Here is a 16490-nt window from a genome sequence, read left to right as displayed (position 1 = left end):
GGAAGCAGGTTCAAGACTGAAATACAGATGTCCACGCTCTGGTGGGCACGCAGGGCTATGAGCGTGGACCGGGTCAGAGCCGGGGTGTGGCCCTGCAAGACCAGAACTCCCCGACGTCGCAGGCTTGCTGGGAAGACGCCCAGACTCACGTGCAGACTTAAGCACGGCATTGTCTTACCCTTCAGAAGCACCTTGCGGGGTCCACGGAGGTGGCCTCAGGCTCGGCAGACGGCCGACTTACTCTTTATAAATTGGTGACTATGTGTCTGGGCTGAGAGTCACTTGCAGTTTCTTTACCTCTTAGCTGTTTTTTTTTTTTTTTAATGTTTTTATTTTATTTTTGAGAGAGAGAGAGAGAGAGAGACAGAGCACGAATGGGGGAGGGGCAGAGAGAGAGGGAGACACAGAATCGAAACGGGCTCCAGGCTCTGAGCTGTCAGCACAGAGCCTGATGAGGGTCTCGAACTCACAGACCTCCAGATTATGACCTGAGCCGAAGTCGGACGGTTACCTGCCTGAGCCCCCAGGCGCCCCCACTTCTTAGCTGTTCACCTGCACTTGTCACTTTATTGAAGTTCTGCACAAAGTCCCACAATCATGAGGCGTGTTAGTTGCTAAAAATAGAAAGGCTCACCCTCGGCGGCAGCCTCTTTCCCGCGGGTAAATCGGCCGAGCGATGCGGTATTTAGGGCCGTGTTAACTCTTGTCTGCTCGTCTGTTTGCAGGGAGCCTGACGGCTTTGGTGTGTCAGCATTCCATTACACCCTTGGCTTTGCCCTGCAAGCTGCTCATTCCAGACAGAGGTACGCCCGCGGGTCCCCGGTGCTGGCCTGGCGTGTGCGCGCACGCGTGTGTGCCCACGTATGTGTGTGCACGTGCTTGTGTGTGTGTGCGCTCGCACAGGTGTGTGGGTGTGTACGTGTCGGGCACAGCAGTGCCGGGTCTGTGACGATCCGTTGAGGAAAACCAGACCAGAGTGTTGCTCTGTGGGTAAACCCTAAAGGCTGGGCATCCGGTGATACACCCCAGCCTGCAGACCCGAGGACGCCCTCAGCAACACCGTCACCTGATGCTCTTTGTGAACCGTTCCCCTGGATAGAAAATGCCTGCAGCGAGAGACCTTCAAGGCCGTTTGCGCTAATTTTTGCGATTCTACGAGTTCAGCAGGGCGTTGATATTTTTGAGCTTAGGTGACAAAGTATTCTCTTCACCTTTGTGACGGTCTGACCATCGCTGTAGTTAGGGAACTAAAGCCCTTGCCTCATAACGGTGGGATTGGCCATATTTCCCAGCTCCCTGGGTAGGCAGTATTAATTTCACAGAACATTACTGTAACCCATAGTGGTGACTTTAAAATACAGGTGAGTGCGATGTACCTTTTGAAACCGTTGGTACACAGCGATGCAGAGGTGAGGAAGACGTCTTGCCAGCTCGTGTTGCCGCACCCCCTGCACAGAACCTGGTGCTGGTTTCTGCGGGTGGGGCCGTGGTCCCCAGGAGACCATCTCAGCTCCGCAGACCGGCGCTGGCCACCGCCTGGGAGCCCGGTCACAAGTGTAATGGTGTCGTGAAGATTGTTTTCCGATAAGCCAGACTCATTTCTGCGTTTTCTTTCTTGTTCCTTCTCGCAGATCCGCTGGAGGAAATAGCCGATAGTTCTCCCCAGACGGCGGCCAACTCAGCCGCCGAGCTCCTCAAGCAAGGGGCAGGTCAGTAGCTGGCTTCGTGCTCCCGCGTCCTGGTTCCTGGGGGCGGAAGGGGGCTCAGTGACACGGCCTCCTTTGTCACCCCGGGTCTGCGGGTTTCCTTTCTCAGCTGTGTGCCTGAAGGAGCTTCCTTTTCTGGAAGCCACCCCAGGACAGGGTGGGCACCAAGTGCGGGGGGCACAGAACCAGGACTCCCCAGGCTACAGATACCTCACCACAAACAAGACCAGACAGTGGGAGAAAGTCCAGAGCTGCGTTTCATCTGGGGAGATGGGGTGCGGGGGCCGCACCTCCAGCTGTAAATATAAGAGCGTTCAGAGGGCTTCACTAAATAGGCTGACTGTTTCCCCTGCGCTGCCCCCCAGCCCAGGGGGCACAGTCCCTCCCCACGGGGCTCACCTGGGCACTTTATTTTTTTAATTAATAGACTATTCCTTAGAGCGCTTTAAGGTTCACGTCAAAATTGAAGATGCAGAGATTTCCCACGCACCCCCCTGCCCCTGTGTGCACAGCGCCCCCCGTTACAGCGTTTACGCATCATTATCACCCAGAGTCCGCAATCTACACTGGGGCTCACTCTTGGTGGTGGTCACTCAGTGGGTTTGCACAAATGTTACAGTGATGCATATCCACCGTTAGAGGGTCACCCAAGGTAACTTTGTTGTCCTTAAACTCCTCCGTGCTCCGTTCTCATCCCTGCCCTCCAAACCCCTGGTAACAATGGTCCTTTTACTGTCTCTGAAGTTGTGCCTTTTCTTTTTTTTTTAAAAAAAATTTTTTTTTCAACATTTATTTATTTTTGGGACAGAGAGAGACAGAGCATGAACGGGGGAGGGGCAGAGAGAGAGGGAGACACAGAATCGGAAACAGGCTCCAGGCTCCGAGCCATCAGCCCAGAGCCTGACGCGGGGCTCGAACTCACGGACCGCGAGATCGTGACCTGGCTGAAGTCGGACGCTTAACCGACTGCGCCACCCAGGCGCCCCAGTTGTGCCTTTTCTAGAACGTCTCATAGCTGGATCGTACAGTTGGTGGCCTTCTCACACTGGCTTTTGTCACTTAGTGATGTGGTGTAAGTCTCCTTCGTGTCTTTTCATGGCTCAGTGGCTCATTTTTGTTTTTTTTCTGGTGCCAAGTAATACTCCATCATCTGGATGGACCACAGCTTATGTATCCGTTCACCTGCTGAGGGACATCCCAGTTGCTTCCAGCTTTTGGCAACTGAGTAAAGCTGCCGTAAACATCGTGTGCAGGTTTCTGATGTCCCCTCCTCTGGGTAAATGCCAAGGAGCACGGCTGCTGGATCGGGTGGTGGGAGCATGTTTCCAGCAGTGTCTTGCAGAGCGGCCACGCCATTTTGCATTCCCACCAGCCACGAGTGAGCGTTCCCGCTGCTCAGCATCCTCACCAGCGCTGGGTGTCATCAGGGTTCTGGAGTTTGGCCGTTCTAATAGGTGTGTAGTGGGGTGCCATGTTTTCACCTGTATTTCCCTGATGGCCCATGACGGGGGTCATCTCTTCATCTTTGCTATCTGTATACTTTCTTGGGTGAGAGATCTGTTAAGGTGTTTTGTCCATTTTTTAGTTGGGTTGGTTGTTTGTTTTTAATGTTTATTTTTGAGAGAGAGAGAGAGAATACAGAGCACGATCGGGGGAGAGACAGAGAGAGAGAGGGAGATACAGAATCCGAAGCAGCTCCAGGCTCTGTACCGTCAGTACAGAGCCCAACGTGGGGCTCAAACCCACGAACCATGAGATCATGACCTGAGCCGAAGTCAGATGCTTAACCCACTGAGCCACCCAGGCACCCCGGGTTGGTTGTTTTCTTATTGTTGACTGGTAAGAGTTCTTTGTATATTTTGGAGATCAGTCCTTTATCGGACATGTCTTTTGCAAGTATTTTCTCCTATCTGTGGCTCACCTTCTCATGCTCTTGATGCTGCCTCTTGCAGAGCAGAAGTTTTTAATTTTAAAGAAATCCAGTTCACCATTTCTTTATTTCATGGGTTGTGCCTTTTGTGTTGTATCTAAAAAAATTATCACCAAACCCAAGGTGATCCTGATTTTCTCCTTTGGGATCTTCCAGAAGAGTTCTAGTTTTACATGTTACATTCGGGTCTGTGGTCCACTCTGAGTGTTGGGGGGCGGTGTCTCTGTCTAGAGTCCCTGTTTTGCACGGAGACGTCCTTCCTGCACCATCTGTTGAAGAGACCATCTTTGCTCCATGGCGTTGTCTTTGCTCTTTTGTCAAAGATCAGTTGACTGTATTGTTGGGGGTCTATTTCTCTGCTGTCTGTTGTGTTCCATTGATCTCTCTGTCTGTTCTTTTACCAGTGATACAGCCTTGACTTCCAGCTTTCTAACAGATCTTGAAGTCAGGTACTGTCAGTCTTCCAACTCGGTGCTTCTCCTTTGATCTTATTTTGGCTCTTCTTGGTGTTTTGCTTCCATAGAAACTCCAGAACTGGTTTGTCAATATCCAGAAAATAACTTGCTGGGATCTTTATTGGAATTGTATTGAATCTAGAGATCAAGTTAGGAAGAATTGACATCTTGACAAAATTGAGCCCTCCTATTCATAAAGTGGAATCTCTCCATTTATTCAGTTATTGTTTATTTTTTCAAAGTTTTGTAGTTTTTCTCGTAAATAGATCTTATACATAATTTTATTGGATTTATACCTAGGTATTCTGCTTTTGGAGCTGCTAACCTAAATTGTTTTGTTCTTTTAGTTCCAAATTGTGATTGTCCTCTGCTGGTGGATGGTAAGGGATTGACTTGTATAGTAATCTTGTTTCCTGCCACGCTCTGTCGCCCCGGTCACTGTTGCAGCATTAGATGCAGCCCTAGTGGCCCCAGTGTGGACAAGGCTGAGGCCACAGGACTCCTGCAGGTCTGCAGCTGTGAGGGAACCCAGTTCCCCACAGGAGGCCTTTCATACATGGTGGGCGTTTGCTTTCAGAAATGTTGGGGAGGGAATTTGGGAGTCTGGTGGAGGCCTGGGCTCGAAGTACCTCCTTTCTGCACGTCTTATCTGTAGAATAGCTTACAACTGTGGCTCTGTGATGGAGGTCAGTGAAACATACAGTTATTTTCTTCCTCTGTACAACATGCATTGTTCTTCTGTGCGATAACTCCCTCTCTGCCTCTTGCTCAGCTAAAGTTCATCTCTCTGGTTTCACAACGAATGATTTTGTGTTGAACTCTTTTCAGACTTATCCTTAAGGGGTAAGTTTTGTGTGGCCAGAACCAAGGTGACGGAGTTTGCCCCAAACAGCGAGTACGTTAGAACATGAAACCCCAAAAATGTGGAATGTGGCTGTGTGAGTCCTGGGTTCAAGTCCAGGCTCTGCCACTCAGGGTTTTGACCTCCGGTGATGCACTCAGCCACACAGATCTTAGTATAATGATAATGATCTCTTGCCACAGCATGGCTGCAGAGACCAAGTGAATCTGACATTGAAAACTGCCTTGGGAACTATAATGTGGTCACCCACAAGGTTGTTTGCCTGCCACTGAGCTTTCACGGAAAAATGCTCTTCCTGGCCCAGGAGAAATGGCCTTTCCTCCCTGCTGTGACATCTCCACTTGTGCTCAGCTCAGGTTTACACCCCAGCCCGCACGCCTCTGGACTGTGCACTTGGCTTTATATCATCTCACAGCAAGCTGCCTGGCAAGTTTCTCCTTAAGCATCATGGTTATCAAACATTTTGCCAACAAATGTGCAATTAATAAATGGATCAATGAATTAGTTACTCGTAATTGGGAACCATAATCGCCCTTATTTTTAGATGTTAAAGCTTTTTGTTCGGGGCGCCTGCGTGGCTCTGTCGGTTGAGCCTCTGACTCTTGGTTTGGGCTCAGGTCACGATCTCACCACTTCACGAGTTTGAGCCCTGCTCGGGATTCTCTTCTCTCCTTCTGTCTCTGCCCATCTCCCTCGCACTGTCTTTCTCTCTCAAAATAAATATATATATATGTGTGTGTATGTATATATGTATATATACATACACACACATATATATACATACATTCATATATGTATATATACACATATAGGTGTGTGTGTATATATATACATATATACATATACATATATATATATGCATGTATATTTAGAAAACAAAAGCCTTTTCTTCTATTGTAGGGTATCATTTTTAGGTTCACTTTATAATCTCATTCAGTAACATGCGGCAGTTATCATTGGTTTGCCTTTGTGAAGGGTGGAAGTTCCCAGGACTTGAGGCAGGACCCTGGAGTCTTCTGTGAGCATCTGAGCTGAGCGTTTACACAATGTCCTTTTAAAATCTCACGTTTCTAAGACACATGGAGGCGGTTGAATTTCCACTCAGCTCACTTCCTGGGCGACAAGGCTGGGAGTGGCATCAGGACACAGATCCGTGGCCGGAGCGAGGACAGAGCCAGCAGGGAGCTCCTCAAGGCCCCACAGTGTGGGACGACCGTGGCCAGAAGGCGGTCAGACTCCCACTGGCGATCACTTCAAGGAAATGGATTGAGTGTTTTTTCTTAAATTTTGTTTTTTAAATGTTTATTTTATTTTATTTTTGAGAGTAAGGAGAGCAAGTAGGGGAGGGGCAGAGAGAGAGGGAGACACAGAATCTGAAACAGGCCCCAGGCTCCAAGATGTCGGCACAGAGCCTGAGGCAGGGCTCGAACTCCTGAACCGTGAGATCATGACTTGAGCCGAAGTCGGACTCTTAATTGACTGACCCCCCGGGCGCCCCTGATTTTTCTTACATTTTGCGTGTGTCCTAATCCACCTTCAGAACTGGCAGTGGTTCTCGAATTCCCCGAATTCTCCGAGTCTCCTACCCGTCAAGCTGAGGAAGCCGCACTAGGGAGCGTTAGCAGGAGTGAGCGGCTCCAGCGAGGATGCACACGTCTTCTCCTCCTTTGGGCCCAGGCCCTGTGGGTTGTTTGGGCCACACTCTTCCTTGGTGCTGGGAAAGCAGCGGCTGCGTGTTCCGTCCAGAGAAGGCGTCACCAGGCCTTTGGCACGTTTCCCAGAAACGTCAGGTTGTGTTCTTAAACCAGCCATGTCACGACATTTCTTTTCTTTATAAAAGAAGTCTGATCTGTAAGGTAAAGGAAGGGAAGACACTGGAGAGAGAGAGGAAGTGAGTTTCCCACGCGCCCTGGACGTTTTTCCTTTCTTCACGTCATGTAAGAAGGTCGCCGTTTTTTGCACACGATGTGGGTCTCGTTTTCAGTGGCTGCAAAATGGTCCATCTCGTGGTTCGGCTCCTCACGGTCGCTAGTCTGGCTGTTTCTTTGCTTGACTTCTCTCTGGCTGCTCAGTACAGGCAGCGCTGTCTGCATCATGTCTGTTTTTCTGAATCTTGCATCGCTGTCTTAGGACCCACATTCCCAGAAACGGGCTGGGGGAACCCGTGTGTCCCTGAGGCTTTGATCCCTAGGGGTCTGATGGGTGTGGCTCCACTGCACGTGGTCGTCCCCACCTGGAGCGCTGGTCGGGGGCTGGGTCCCCCCAGGACAAACCCCCTCGTCTCCTGGAAGGCAGGGGCTCTGGGACCCTCGGGCTCAGCAGAGCAGTCCCCGGGAGGGGCAACCTCCCTTTTCTGCTTTGAGGAAGGACCACGTGGCTCTGCCCTCGGGACCCAGATTCCCCAAACCCCGACTCCTCATCAAAAGGCCATTTGTGGTGCCGCAAGGGAGCGGGGGTGAGATTGGTGGCAGCCTGTCCTGGCTCAGAGCCAGGCCGTGCCAGCTGTGTGGGATTTCACTGTAGTTAGATCAGAATTTTCTTTTTTCTTTTTTTTTGGAACCGCATCACAGTGACAGGAATGAAATCAAAGGCAGAATGTCCACCCCCCGAAAGTCACAGTATGGTAAATTTTCCAGGCACCCATCCAGCTCCCGCTTTCACACTCATGCGTGTTATTTTATACGCCTGACCGTAGCATGGATGTGGTTTCTAGTCCGCTTTCCCCATTAACCTCTACCGTGTGTGCGGCTTCCAGAAAGAGCTGGTGTACGATCACTGCGCGAGCCAAGGACGTGAGGCGCGAGGGTTCGAGCACCTAACTCAGGAGGTGGCTACGCGCCAGGGCTCCGCTCGCATCTGTCTTCTCGTCTCGATACAACCAAGGAGGAAAAGAAAACGTCTTCTCCTTGTGTCGAGAATTCCTCCCTTTCTGGCTTCCCTGCGAACCTCAGCGCAGCGTCAGCCGTGGCCCCCGCGCTCCCCTGTCACATTGGTTGTGAGAAGGTCGGGTTGGTTGCCCTCCTTTCTAAGCCTTCTCAGAGGCAGGACCTCTGGGTCAGCGAGTGCAGCCCTGTTCTCCAAGCCTCCTGATAAATGTGGCCTGGTTATCGTCCGCCAGCGCAGTCCTGGTTCACGCCCGCGTTTCGTAAAAGTCCGTCTGGTCAGAGCGTGGCAGGGGCCGAGCGCTGGGCGGCTGCAGTTGTGAGGACTTTGTGTTGACCCACGCTCTGCCCCAAGATGGCACCTGTAAAGCTCTCAAGGTCAGATGGCAGCTTCAGGTCCCCTGGGGATGGTGGGGACGGTGGCCGCCAGCAGGGAGCAGCGGGGTGCGTCTCCTGTTTCCACCCGCCCCTGATCACCCCCTCCTGGTGGGAACGTGCAGGTGCAGGTGCGGGCGTCTAAAGGGGCGCCTGCGGTTGGGAGGAGCACGGGGCGTCGTCTGCAGGCGTATCTGTGGCCGGGGAGAGTCGCACATGGTAAAGTCCACAGCTCACCCTCCAGAACGTTGGCCGACATTTCTCAGGGAACCTGCCTGGTACCCAGTAGGTTCTCGGTAGGCGCTGCAGCGGCCAGCACGAAGCAGGGGTGGCACGGGGGCTTGGACACCCAGGGGCTGCGAGGTTTCTGTCACTTTCCCGGCACCTCCAGGCCGCAGTGTCCTCACTCATACGCCCCTCCACCCGGGATAGGGTGCAGACTGGGTGAGATGGTGTCTGGGAAGCGTCTGTCGTGGCCGGACATGCACTGAGTGTCCTCAGGACTGAGCAACGTCAGCAGAGCTGGGGGAAACGGAAACACTGGTGTTCGGGGTGGAAACTTCTCTCTGAATGATGCTGATGGCACAGGGCGCGTCTGGCCACGACAGGGGTGAAGTCTCCAGCTCCCCTTGGCGAGGGCGGGAGTGAGCGGATGTTTTGGGGAACTTTGCAGAGAAAAGTTAGTGTCTCGGGGGAAACTCCCCGCTGAGCTTGTCAGAGGCTCCTTGTGGGGGGCGCTCCGGCAGAAGACGCCGCCCGGGAGGTTTTCTGGAACCTGCTTCCTTCATTCTTGGCCTTTCCAGTTGGGCCTGTTCCAGAGACTCCGACGATTGGATTTGGGTGGCTTTTCCCCACTACGTCGGTAAAGAGCCTGGCCAGCAGGCTTGTAGCGCCTGGCACCCCGGGATCGAGGGCACATGAACTTGTTGGCGCAAACCCGGGTCTCACCGAGGCACTGAGGCTTTGAGGCCCAGAGCTTCCCAAACTTTAAAAGTTAGCTGTGAATTAGCTGTGGCTTGCAGCATTTGCCTGGAAGCAGTGGATGGCTAGCAGCTCGCCGGCTGTGGGCACTCACACGGACCCTGGCGTCCGGCCTGCGGGGGCGCAGGCGGCTGTGCTCTGGGGGACACGGTGGTGGTGGTCGGCCAGGCAAGGCCGTGGCTCCTGCAGGGAGCAGGTGGCAGGCAGAGTGACGCAGACCTCCCACACGCCCCCAAAGCCCGACGTCCGCTTCTGCATGAGCTGCAGGGATCCGGGCTCAGCGCCATCGGGCTGTTTACTAAGCCCCACTCGCACTCAGCAGTTTGCTTCCCCTGAGAGAAGCTGCTGCAGAGAAGCCCCCAGCCCATGGCAGCACATGGCATGGGCATGCCTCCCTCTGGCACATTTGCTTATCTGTGGACTCACTCCCACACTAAGGCTGGGGAGGGGACCCCAGCCCCACCGGGGACGCCAGGAGACTCCCGGGTTGGGGCCTCAGGGCAGGTGTGTCCCCGGTCCCTCGCTCCCCACGCCTTCGGGATCGGGGGCCAAGGGCTCTGTGCCGGGGCACCTGGCAGGGGTCATACTAACACAGCGTCTCCCCGTTGCGTCTCGCAGCCTGCAACGTCTGGTACCTGAACTCGGTGGAGACAGAGTCCCTCACCGGCCACCAGGCCGTCCAGAAGGCCCTGAGCCTCACGCTGGTCCAGGAGCCGCCTCCCTTGTGCACCGTCGTGCACTTCAAGGTGTCCGCCCAGGGCATCACCCTGACCGACAACCAGAGGAAGTGAGTCCCCGGGGCACCCCCAGGGCCAGACCCCCCCGCCAGCCTGCGCGGCCCCTGGGGATGCGTCTGTCACCCCCACACTCCCCTGTCCTTTCTCACCTCCCAGGAGCCACGCGCAACCCCCTGATATTCAGCCCAAAGGTTTTCCTCTTAGGATGTGGTAAAATTGTCAGAAGAGAGAGAGATTTGGACCTTTGAGTATCACACACGTGTGTATAATTTTTATTTAGTTAAAAAAAAATTTTAAGTTTATTTGAGAGGGAGACCACGCAAGCGAGCAAGGGAGGGGTGGACAGAGAGAGAGGGAATCCCAAGCCGGCTCCACACTGTCAGCACAGAGCTGAATGTGGGGTTTGAACCCACGAACCGTGAGATCATGACCTGAGCTGAAATCAAGAGTCAGATACTTAACCAACTGAGCCACTCAGGCACCCCGCCTATGTAATGTTTAAACGCAAATGTCTTTTAAGTTGATTCTGTAAAAACACCCGGGGACCATGGTAGAGCCCACTGGTCTGCTCAGTGTCCGTACATGTGATGGGTGGTCGTCCCGTCTCAGGTGACACGGAGCTCAGGTGACCTTGCTAGATACTATTTCAGCGTCCAGATGATTGTAACCTAATAGTGATTAGTTCTGGGTAAGAGTAACACGTGCTAGTAATAATCGTTCATCATAATCCAGACATTATATAACAGGTGATGACCTTCACGTGTCTAGACGGTGTCTGATTATCCGGATGGTAGACAGTATCTCGGTGGCCTTCATCAGAGCTGTCACCGAGTAGTTTCTATGCAGTAGGAGTTCCGGCGGGAACAGTGTAGAGCCCAGCCCGAGGAGTCAGGTGCACAGACAGTGCCTGGTCCTCCCCCGCCCCCGCGGAGCCTTTGACCTCAGGATTGAAGGCATTTCAGATGCACTTCCCGTTTACCTGTTACGGAAACAGACTGGTGTGGTTAGCAAGCGAGCCGGGTCCTCAACAGTAAGAGCAGAAGAACTCTAGGAGCTTCACGGGGCACAGGATGGGTCCCCTGGCACCCACCCTCCCCGGTGCAGCCCGACCCGTCCTTGGCACCCGCCCCACAGCCAGTGTGACAGTTCCCCCTGGCGCCATCAGGTGCATCCTCATAGCTGAGTTGGGTTCCCATCCTTGACGATGCCCTGTCCCCAGCGAGGAAATACGGCTGGCGATGGTGGGTGGTTCGTGGGCTGAGAACAGGAAGGCAAGGCTCACTGGCCCCTCTCTCCGGGTGCCAGGGCTCCCGGGCTCGGTCCCGACCTCCACGCGGCTGGCACTTGCACAGGGTTGCCCTGCTGAGAGCTTCCCTCTTGCCGAGCGCCAGCTCCCCCCACACCCGCTCTGCCCACCTCTGATGGTGGTACACAGGGCTCTTTGACCAGTAATAAAACCGCCTTTGGGGGGGGGGGCTGCCCCACGCATCACCGTCGCCCTGATACCCGGTGGTGGGACCCTGTCCCCCTCCGCCCTGTCCCCACAGGCTCTTCTTCCGGAGGCACTACCCCGTGAGCAGTGTGATTTTCTGCGCGCTGGATCCACAGGACAGGAAGTAAGAAATCCCTGTGTGTATGAAGCGATGCTTTAAGCATCCTTTGCCCGTTAAGTTAATAAAGAGACTAACGTAACTCTTCCTCCTCTTTTAATCTGCAAGGTGGATCACAGACGGCCCCTGCTCGAGGTAAGGTCCCAGGATGCCGCACCTTCCTTCTCCAAAGTACATTCTCTTACAGGTTTGCAAATGGGGTTTCCATCAGAAAATGACTGAATCTCGCCAGCGGGTTTGGGTTGTGCCGTAAACAAAACTGAAAGTATCCCTTTCCGTGGGAAGGGCCTGCCCAGGGTCTGCATTTCTGCGGGCTCTTCTCTGCAGGCACAGCACTTCCATTCGGCCTGTACGTGTGGTCGGGTAGCGAGGACCGGATTGTGCGGCTTTTTGGCTGCTCAGAGCGGCGTGCGTGGCGGGCACGTCAAGGTCCGGGTGGAAGGAAGGACTGCCTGTGTGTGAGCGTGAACCACACGGTGGTCAGTGTTTCCCAGACGCAGATGGCGGGCTGAAACCGCACGGCGCTCCCAGAACTTTCCGGAGCTGTGTGCACTCCCCAGGCCGGCTTCCTCGGTGTAACCTGAATTTGATTGCCTGGAATGTCACATCACAGGGGTCTGGCTCTGGCGTCCCCATCTCGCAGTGATGTTTGTCTCGGGGTCTGATAAAGCGCATGGAGACCCCAGGTGGGGCCTGGGCTGCCCCGCTCTGGCACGTGGGGCTGACGGCACTCGTGCCTGCGTGGAATGTGCGACGCCATCGGGGTTACTTGAGCCGAGCCCGCTTGGAAACCGCTAAACAGGAACAGAAAAATCCTTCATTTTTCAAAGATGGAGAAGGGGCTTTGCCAGGGAACCAGACAGTGGAAGTCACTATGGGCAGCTGAGGGCTCACGGAAGCCTGTCCAGAGAACAGTTCCATTCTTCTAAGAAAAATAATTAGATGCGCTGTGCTTCTAAGCAGTCTCCTTGGTAGCGTGTTGTCTTGACTGGGGTGTAGGGGGCTGGAGAGGGGAGCTCTGACCCCTGGAGGTGTGAGCGCTCCCCTCACCGCCCCGGTGCCCCGTGAGGTCTGTGCCCCCACGTAACCTGATCGAGGAGAGAGCAAGCCGCTTGCCCCCGTACCCGAGGACCCCAGCCCTCCCTTGGGCGGGGTCCACATGCTGGGCGGGGGCCCAGGAGCCCATCCCGTCCAGAGTCTGCAGGATTCTGGCCAGGAATGGACCAGGGCAGTGGCCAGCCACACAACTGCTTGACCTGTGAGGTGGGCAGGTGTGGATGGGTGTTGGACAGGTATAGACAGATATCAGACAGGTGTGGGCAGGTTGTCGGGCAGGTGTGGACAGGTAGTCAGGCAAGTGTGGACAGGTGTCAGGCAGGTGTGGGCACGTAGTCAGGCAGGTGTAGACAGGTGTCAGGCAGGTATGGACAGGTTCTTGGGCAGGTGTTGACAGGTTGTCGGGCAGGTGTGGACAGGTGTCAAGCAGGTACGGGCAGGTGTGGGCAGGTGTCGGGCTAGGGGGCAGCATGAGTGGCGGGTCGCGGTGGCTGCAGTGTGGGAGGAAGCAGACGGACGCTGGCAGTCTGACCTCGGCTTTTCTTTCGCAGAGTCTTCGGTTTTGTGGCCCGGAAGCAGGGCAGCGCCACAGACAACGTGTGCCACTTATTTGCGGAGCATGACCCGGAGCAGCCCGCCAGCGCCATCGTCAACTTTGTGTCAAAGGTCATGATCGGCTCCCCTAAGAAGATCTGAGCCCCTTCCCGCCAGAGACAGGAGGGGGGCCGGGGCGTCTGCCGGGTGGCGGCTGGTGAGCCTGACGCTGCAGCCCCAGGAGGGGAAGGGGATCCCTCTCCGTCTTCATAGATCTGAGGACACAGCCCGCCCTCTCCTGCCTCCCCTGGAAGACTGCTCCCCACACACTCCTGCTGCCAGGTGCTTCCCGGGTGGAGGCAGTTGGGCACCTGCAACGCCCACCTGGGCTCCACCGCGTTGGAAGGGGCCGTGTAAGGAAACGTGCCGGCATCTGTGGGAAGGAGGGCGCCCGGCCCTTTGGTTGTGGCCCGGCGTGAGCAGCGGGGCCATCGCCGGTGCGGAGGGCCCCGGTCCGTCCCGTGCCCCCGGGAGGAGGCCTCTCTCCTCCACGACAGAGACGCTGGCTAACCGAGAAGGGTTTGCACGTCTGACGAAGGCTCGTGCAGGTCAGGCCCTTCCGGAACTCTGGGGAGGGGACGGTGCGATGGCTGTGAGGATGAGGAGGTCACCCGATGACATCAGAGAGCCTCGGCCCGGCGGGCGGTGGTGGCCCCAGCCTCCCGCTCACATGCCAAGTCTGAGCAGCCCACTGGCCGCGAGAGGAGAAAGAAGAGGGACGTGAAATGCCATTTCATGTAATTTATATTCTGCTTATGCCAAATTATTTATGATGACACTTTCCTGTTGCTGGACGGGACGGGTCCCATCGCTGCGGGCCGCGGGGCTGAGCCCGTGTGGGTGCACAGGTGATCGGGGGCCGCAGCCCCGACAGCCTCGACCGCCTGCAGCCTGATGGTCGACGTTGCATTTCCAGGCTGCGGGTGACGTCCCTTCTGGGGAGGAAGGTTCCGGAGGGTGGGTCACATTTGGGTTTAGACTTGCCTCTCTGTGAGCTGCCGGCCACTCGTCCCGCCTCTGCGGCCCCCGTGGGATCCTGTGTTTCTAGCGTCCTGAGCGGAGAGACAGGAGGAACAGCACGAGGCTCAGACCTTCCAGCCTGTTCTTGAGCTGAGGACCGTTGCTCTGCACCACCTTGGAGACCAAGCCAGCTGTGCCGTTCGTGCCAAGGGCCCTGCGCGTCCCCCGGAGCGGGAGCTGGAAGGAAGGCCTGGTCTTCAGTGTAAGGTGCCTCTCGGCCCCGGGAGCTGCCCGCCCTGCCCGGCTCTGCAAAGTCCAGACCAGCTCTTGGGCCTCCCAGAGTCGCCGGCAGCCACACAGGAGGGGGTGGGAGTGTGTCTCGTGAGGTCTCTGCTTTAAGCGGGTCAGAGACCGACGTGGGGCCACACGCAACCCGAGTGCGCGAGCCCCCGTGGTCGCTGAGAAGGCGGACACGGTCCCCGGCTGGTCCAGTAGCTGCACCAATCACAAGTGCCTCATTTCTGTGCCAAATGTTTGCCTTGGTCTTCGCGGATCTTCTCTGCCGACAGGTGTAGGGGTGGCCGTGAGAGACTCTGTGGGTGTCTCCCGGAAGCCCTGGTGGCCCGGTCCTCGGCAGAGGCCACTGGCATCGTAGCTTTCCCTTCGTGGCAGAAATTCGGCCAAAGGGACCTGAGCCTGAGATGGCTTCTACCCAGTTTGACCCAGAGACGGCAGCCTGGGTCCCGGGTCCTTCCGATGAAGGAAGAGGACTCGTTTAGAAATCCGAGCAGGGGTGGGTGTGGGATTCGGGAGCACAGGCCATCAGATGACCGAGGCATCGGGGCCTCCCGTGCAGTCCCTGTCCGGAGCATTCCAGAAGCCACACCCGCTTGCTTTTTTAACTGACTGGCCAGCTGCGGCTTCTCGCAGGGGTCAGGGCATCAGGAAGTTCGCTCCCTCTCCGGAGCCAAGGGAAGCCAGTTCCACGGGTTCTGGCAAGCTGGTATGACAGATTTCTCCCTGTTACACACCCGTTTCACAGAACAAGACGAATCCACAAACTGGGGGCTCAGACCGCGGGGAGCCCTGCGCCCCCCCCCCCCCCCCCACGCAGGCCAGGGGTCACTCCGTGGAAGATGCTGTCCCTGACACCTGGCCTCCGGGCGCCAGCAGGCACAGGGGTCCTGTCCTGGGGAGGTCACGAGGCCTGCCCCCGACAGTGTCATAGCCAGGGTCCTATTAACCTGCTTGTTAACCGTATGCTGTATTCCTCCAGTGCTAACCTATAACCACATTAAGTCAAACCGAATTTAAGGGTCTCCGCGTGTATCCCTGGCGTCCTAGACCTCACGTCTCCTTATCTGCCTTACTTATTAGTGGGTATTTTTACTTTTCTTACATTGTAAAGAATATATCCAGTATGTAAATGAATGTTCTATAAACCTTTGTATAGTCATTTTCTCTGCTTCTCAAATATCATCTCTATTCAGAGTATAATAAAATTATAAACGTGGCAAAGCCTCGGGGAGGCAGGCATTTCTTGCGGTGGATGAAAGTGTGCGTGTGCGCGTCCGTCTGTGTGTGCGTGGGCGTGTGCACGTGTGTGTCTGCATGTGTTGAATCGGGAGTTTGAAGCTGATTTTTTTGTGGGTCCTTGGATTCCATGATAAATTAACATGTTTTGCCTTTAGGAATGCATTTCAAGATTTCTGCCCAGAGGCCTTCGAAAACCTACATTCGAAGATACTAAGAACTGAATCATAACGTGTGGTGCTGCTCACAGATACTGATCCGTTTTGATGTTCAGCCCCCGAGGGGACTCTTCCCGCGTCTACAGAGTTGAGGCCTGAACCTGAAGTCTGGCGGGTTCACCTGTTGCTTCAAGAACAGATGCTGGTCGTGCCCGGAACCACCCTCCTCAGTCTCCCCCCACCACCAGGTGGGGGCCCATCATGCTGGCTTTTTGCCGTCTTGGGTCTGGGCCGCCTCCCCATGTGACTGATGGGGACACAGGACCCATGGCCCCTCACTCTCTGCGTCCCTAAAGCCCAGAACTGTCGCCCAGGCCCCGGTGGGGGGATGGTCACTGGGCCGCACCACACACTGCCTTCCTTTCCCACTGCAGGCCTCGGGCACAGATGAGGTCACTGTCGTCATAAAGCCAAGGGCTGCGACCATTCACGTAAACACAACTGCTCAGTCCCAGCCAGGAGCGTAAGGGAGAGTCGTGTCCAACAAGAGGTTTGGGGGGCAGGGGCTGGACCCTTGACCACCAGTGTCACAGCAAGGAGTCAAGGTGGGCAGGGCCCAGCAGGGTGGGTTTCCAGGAACACAGTTTGGGT

The 16490-nt window shown here is 55.3% G+C and overlaps 1 protein-coding gene across 4 annotated transcripts in view; it reads left to right on the top strand.

Annotated features, from left to right (window-relative positions):
- The window catches only part of TNS3 (tensin 3), a 210592-nt gene extending 194922 nt beyond the window's left edge, over positions 1–15670 (top strand). For 3 of the 4 annotated variants that reach the window (XM_040455025.1, XM_040455026.1, XM_040455028.1), the window contains 6 exons: positions 726–803; positions 1632–1709; positions 9810–9978; positions 11476–11544; positions 11647–11673; positions 13146–15670. In XM_040455025.1, coding sequence (XP_040310959.1) covers positions 726–803; positions 1632–1709; positions 9810–9978; positions 11476–11544; positions 11647–11673; positions 13146–13290 — 566 coding nt within the window. In that variant the 3' untranslated portion in view covers positions 13291–15670. The remainder of the gene's footprint in view (positions 1–725; positions 804–1631; positions 1710–9809; positions 9979–11475; positions 11545–11646; positions 11674–13145) is intronic. The other variant, XM_040455027.1, reaches the window with a different exon arrangement.
- Positions 15671–16490: the final 820 nt, after the last annotated feature.

This window comes from Herpailurus yagouaroundi, unplaced genomic scaffold (assembly GCF_014898765.1).
Source record: "Herpailurus yagouaroundi ecotype Mexico unplaced genomic scaffold, PumYag 214, whole genome shotgun sequence".
NCBI classification, from domain to species: domain Eukaryota; kingdom Metazoa; phylum Chordata; class Mammalia; order Carnivora; family Felidae; genus Herpailurus; species Herpailurus yagouaroundi.
This window is presented reverse-complemented; position numbering and strand designations above follow the sequence as displayed.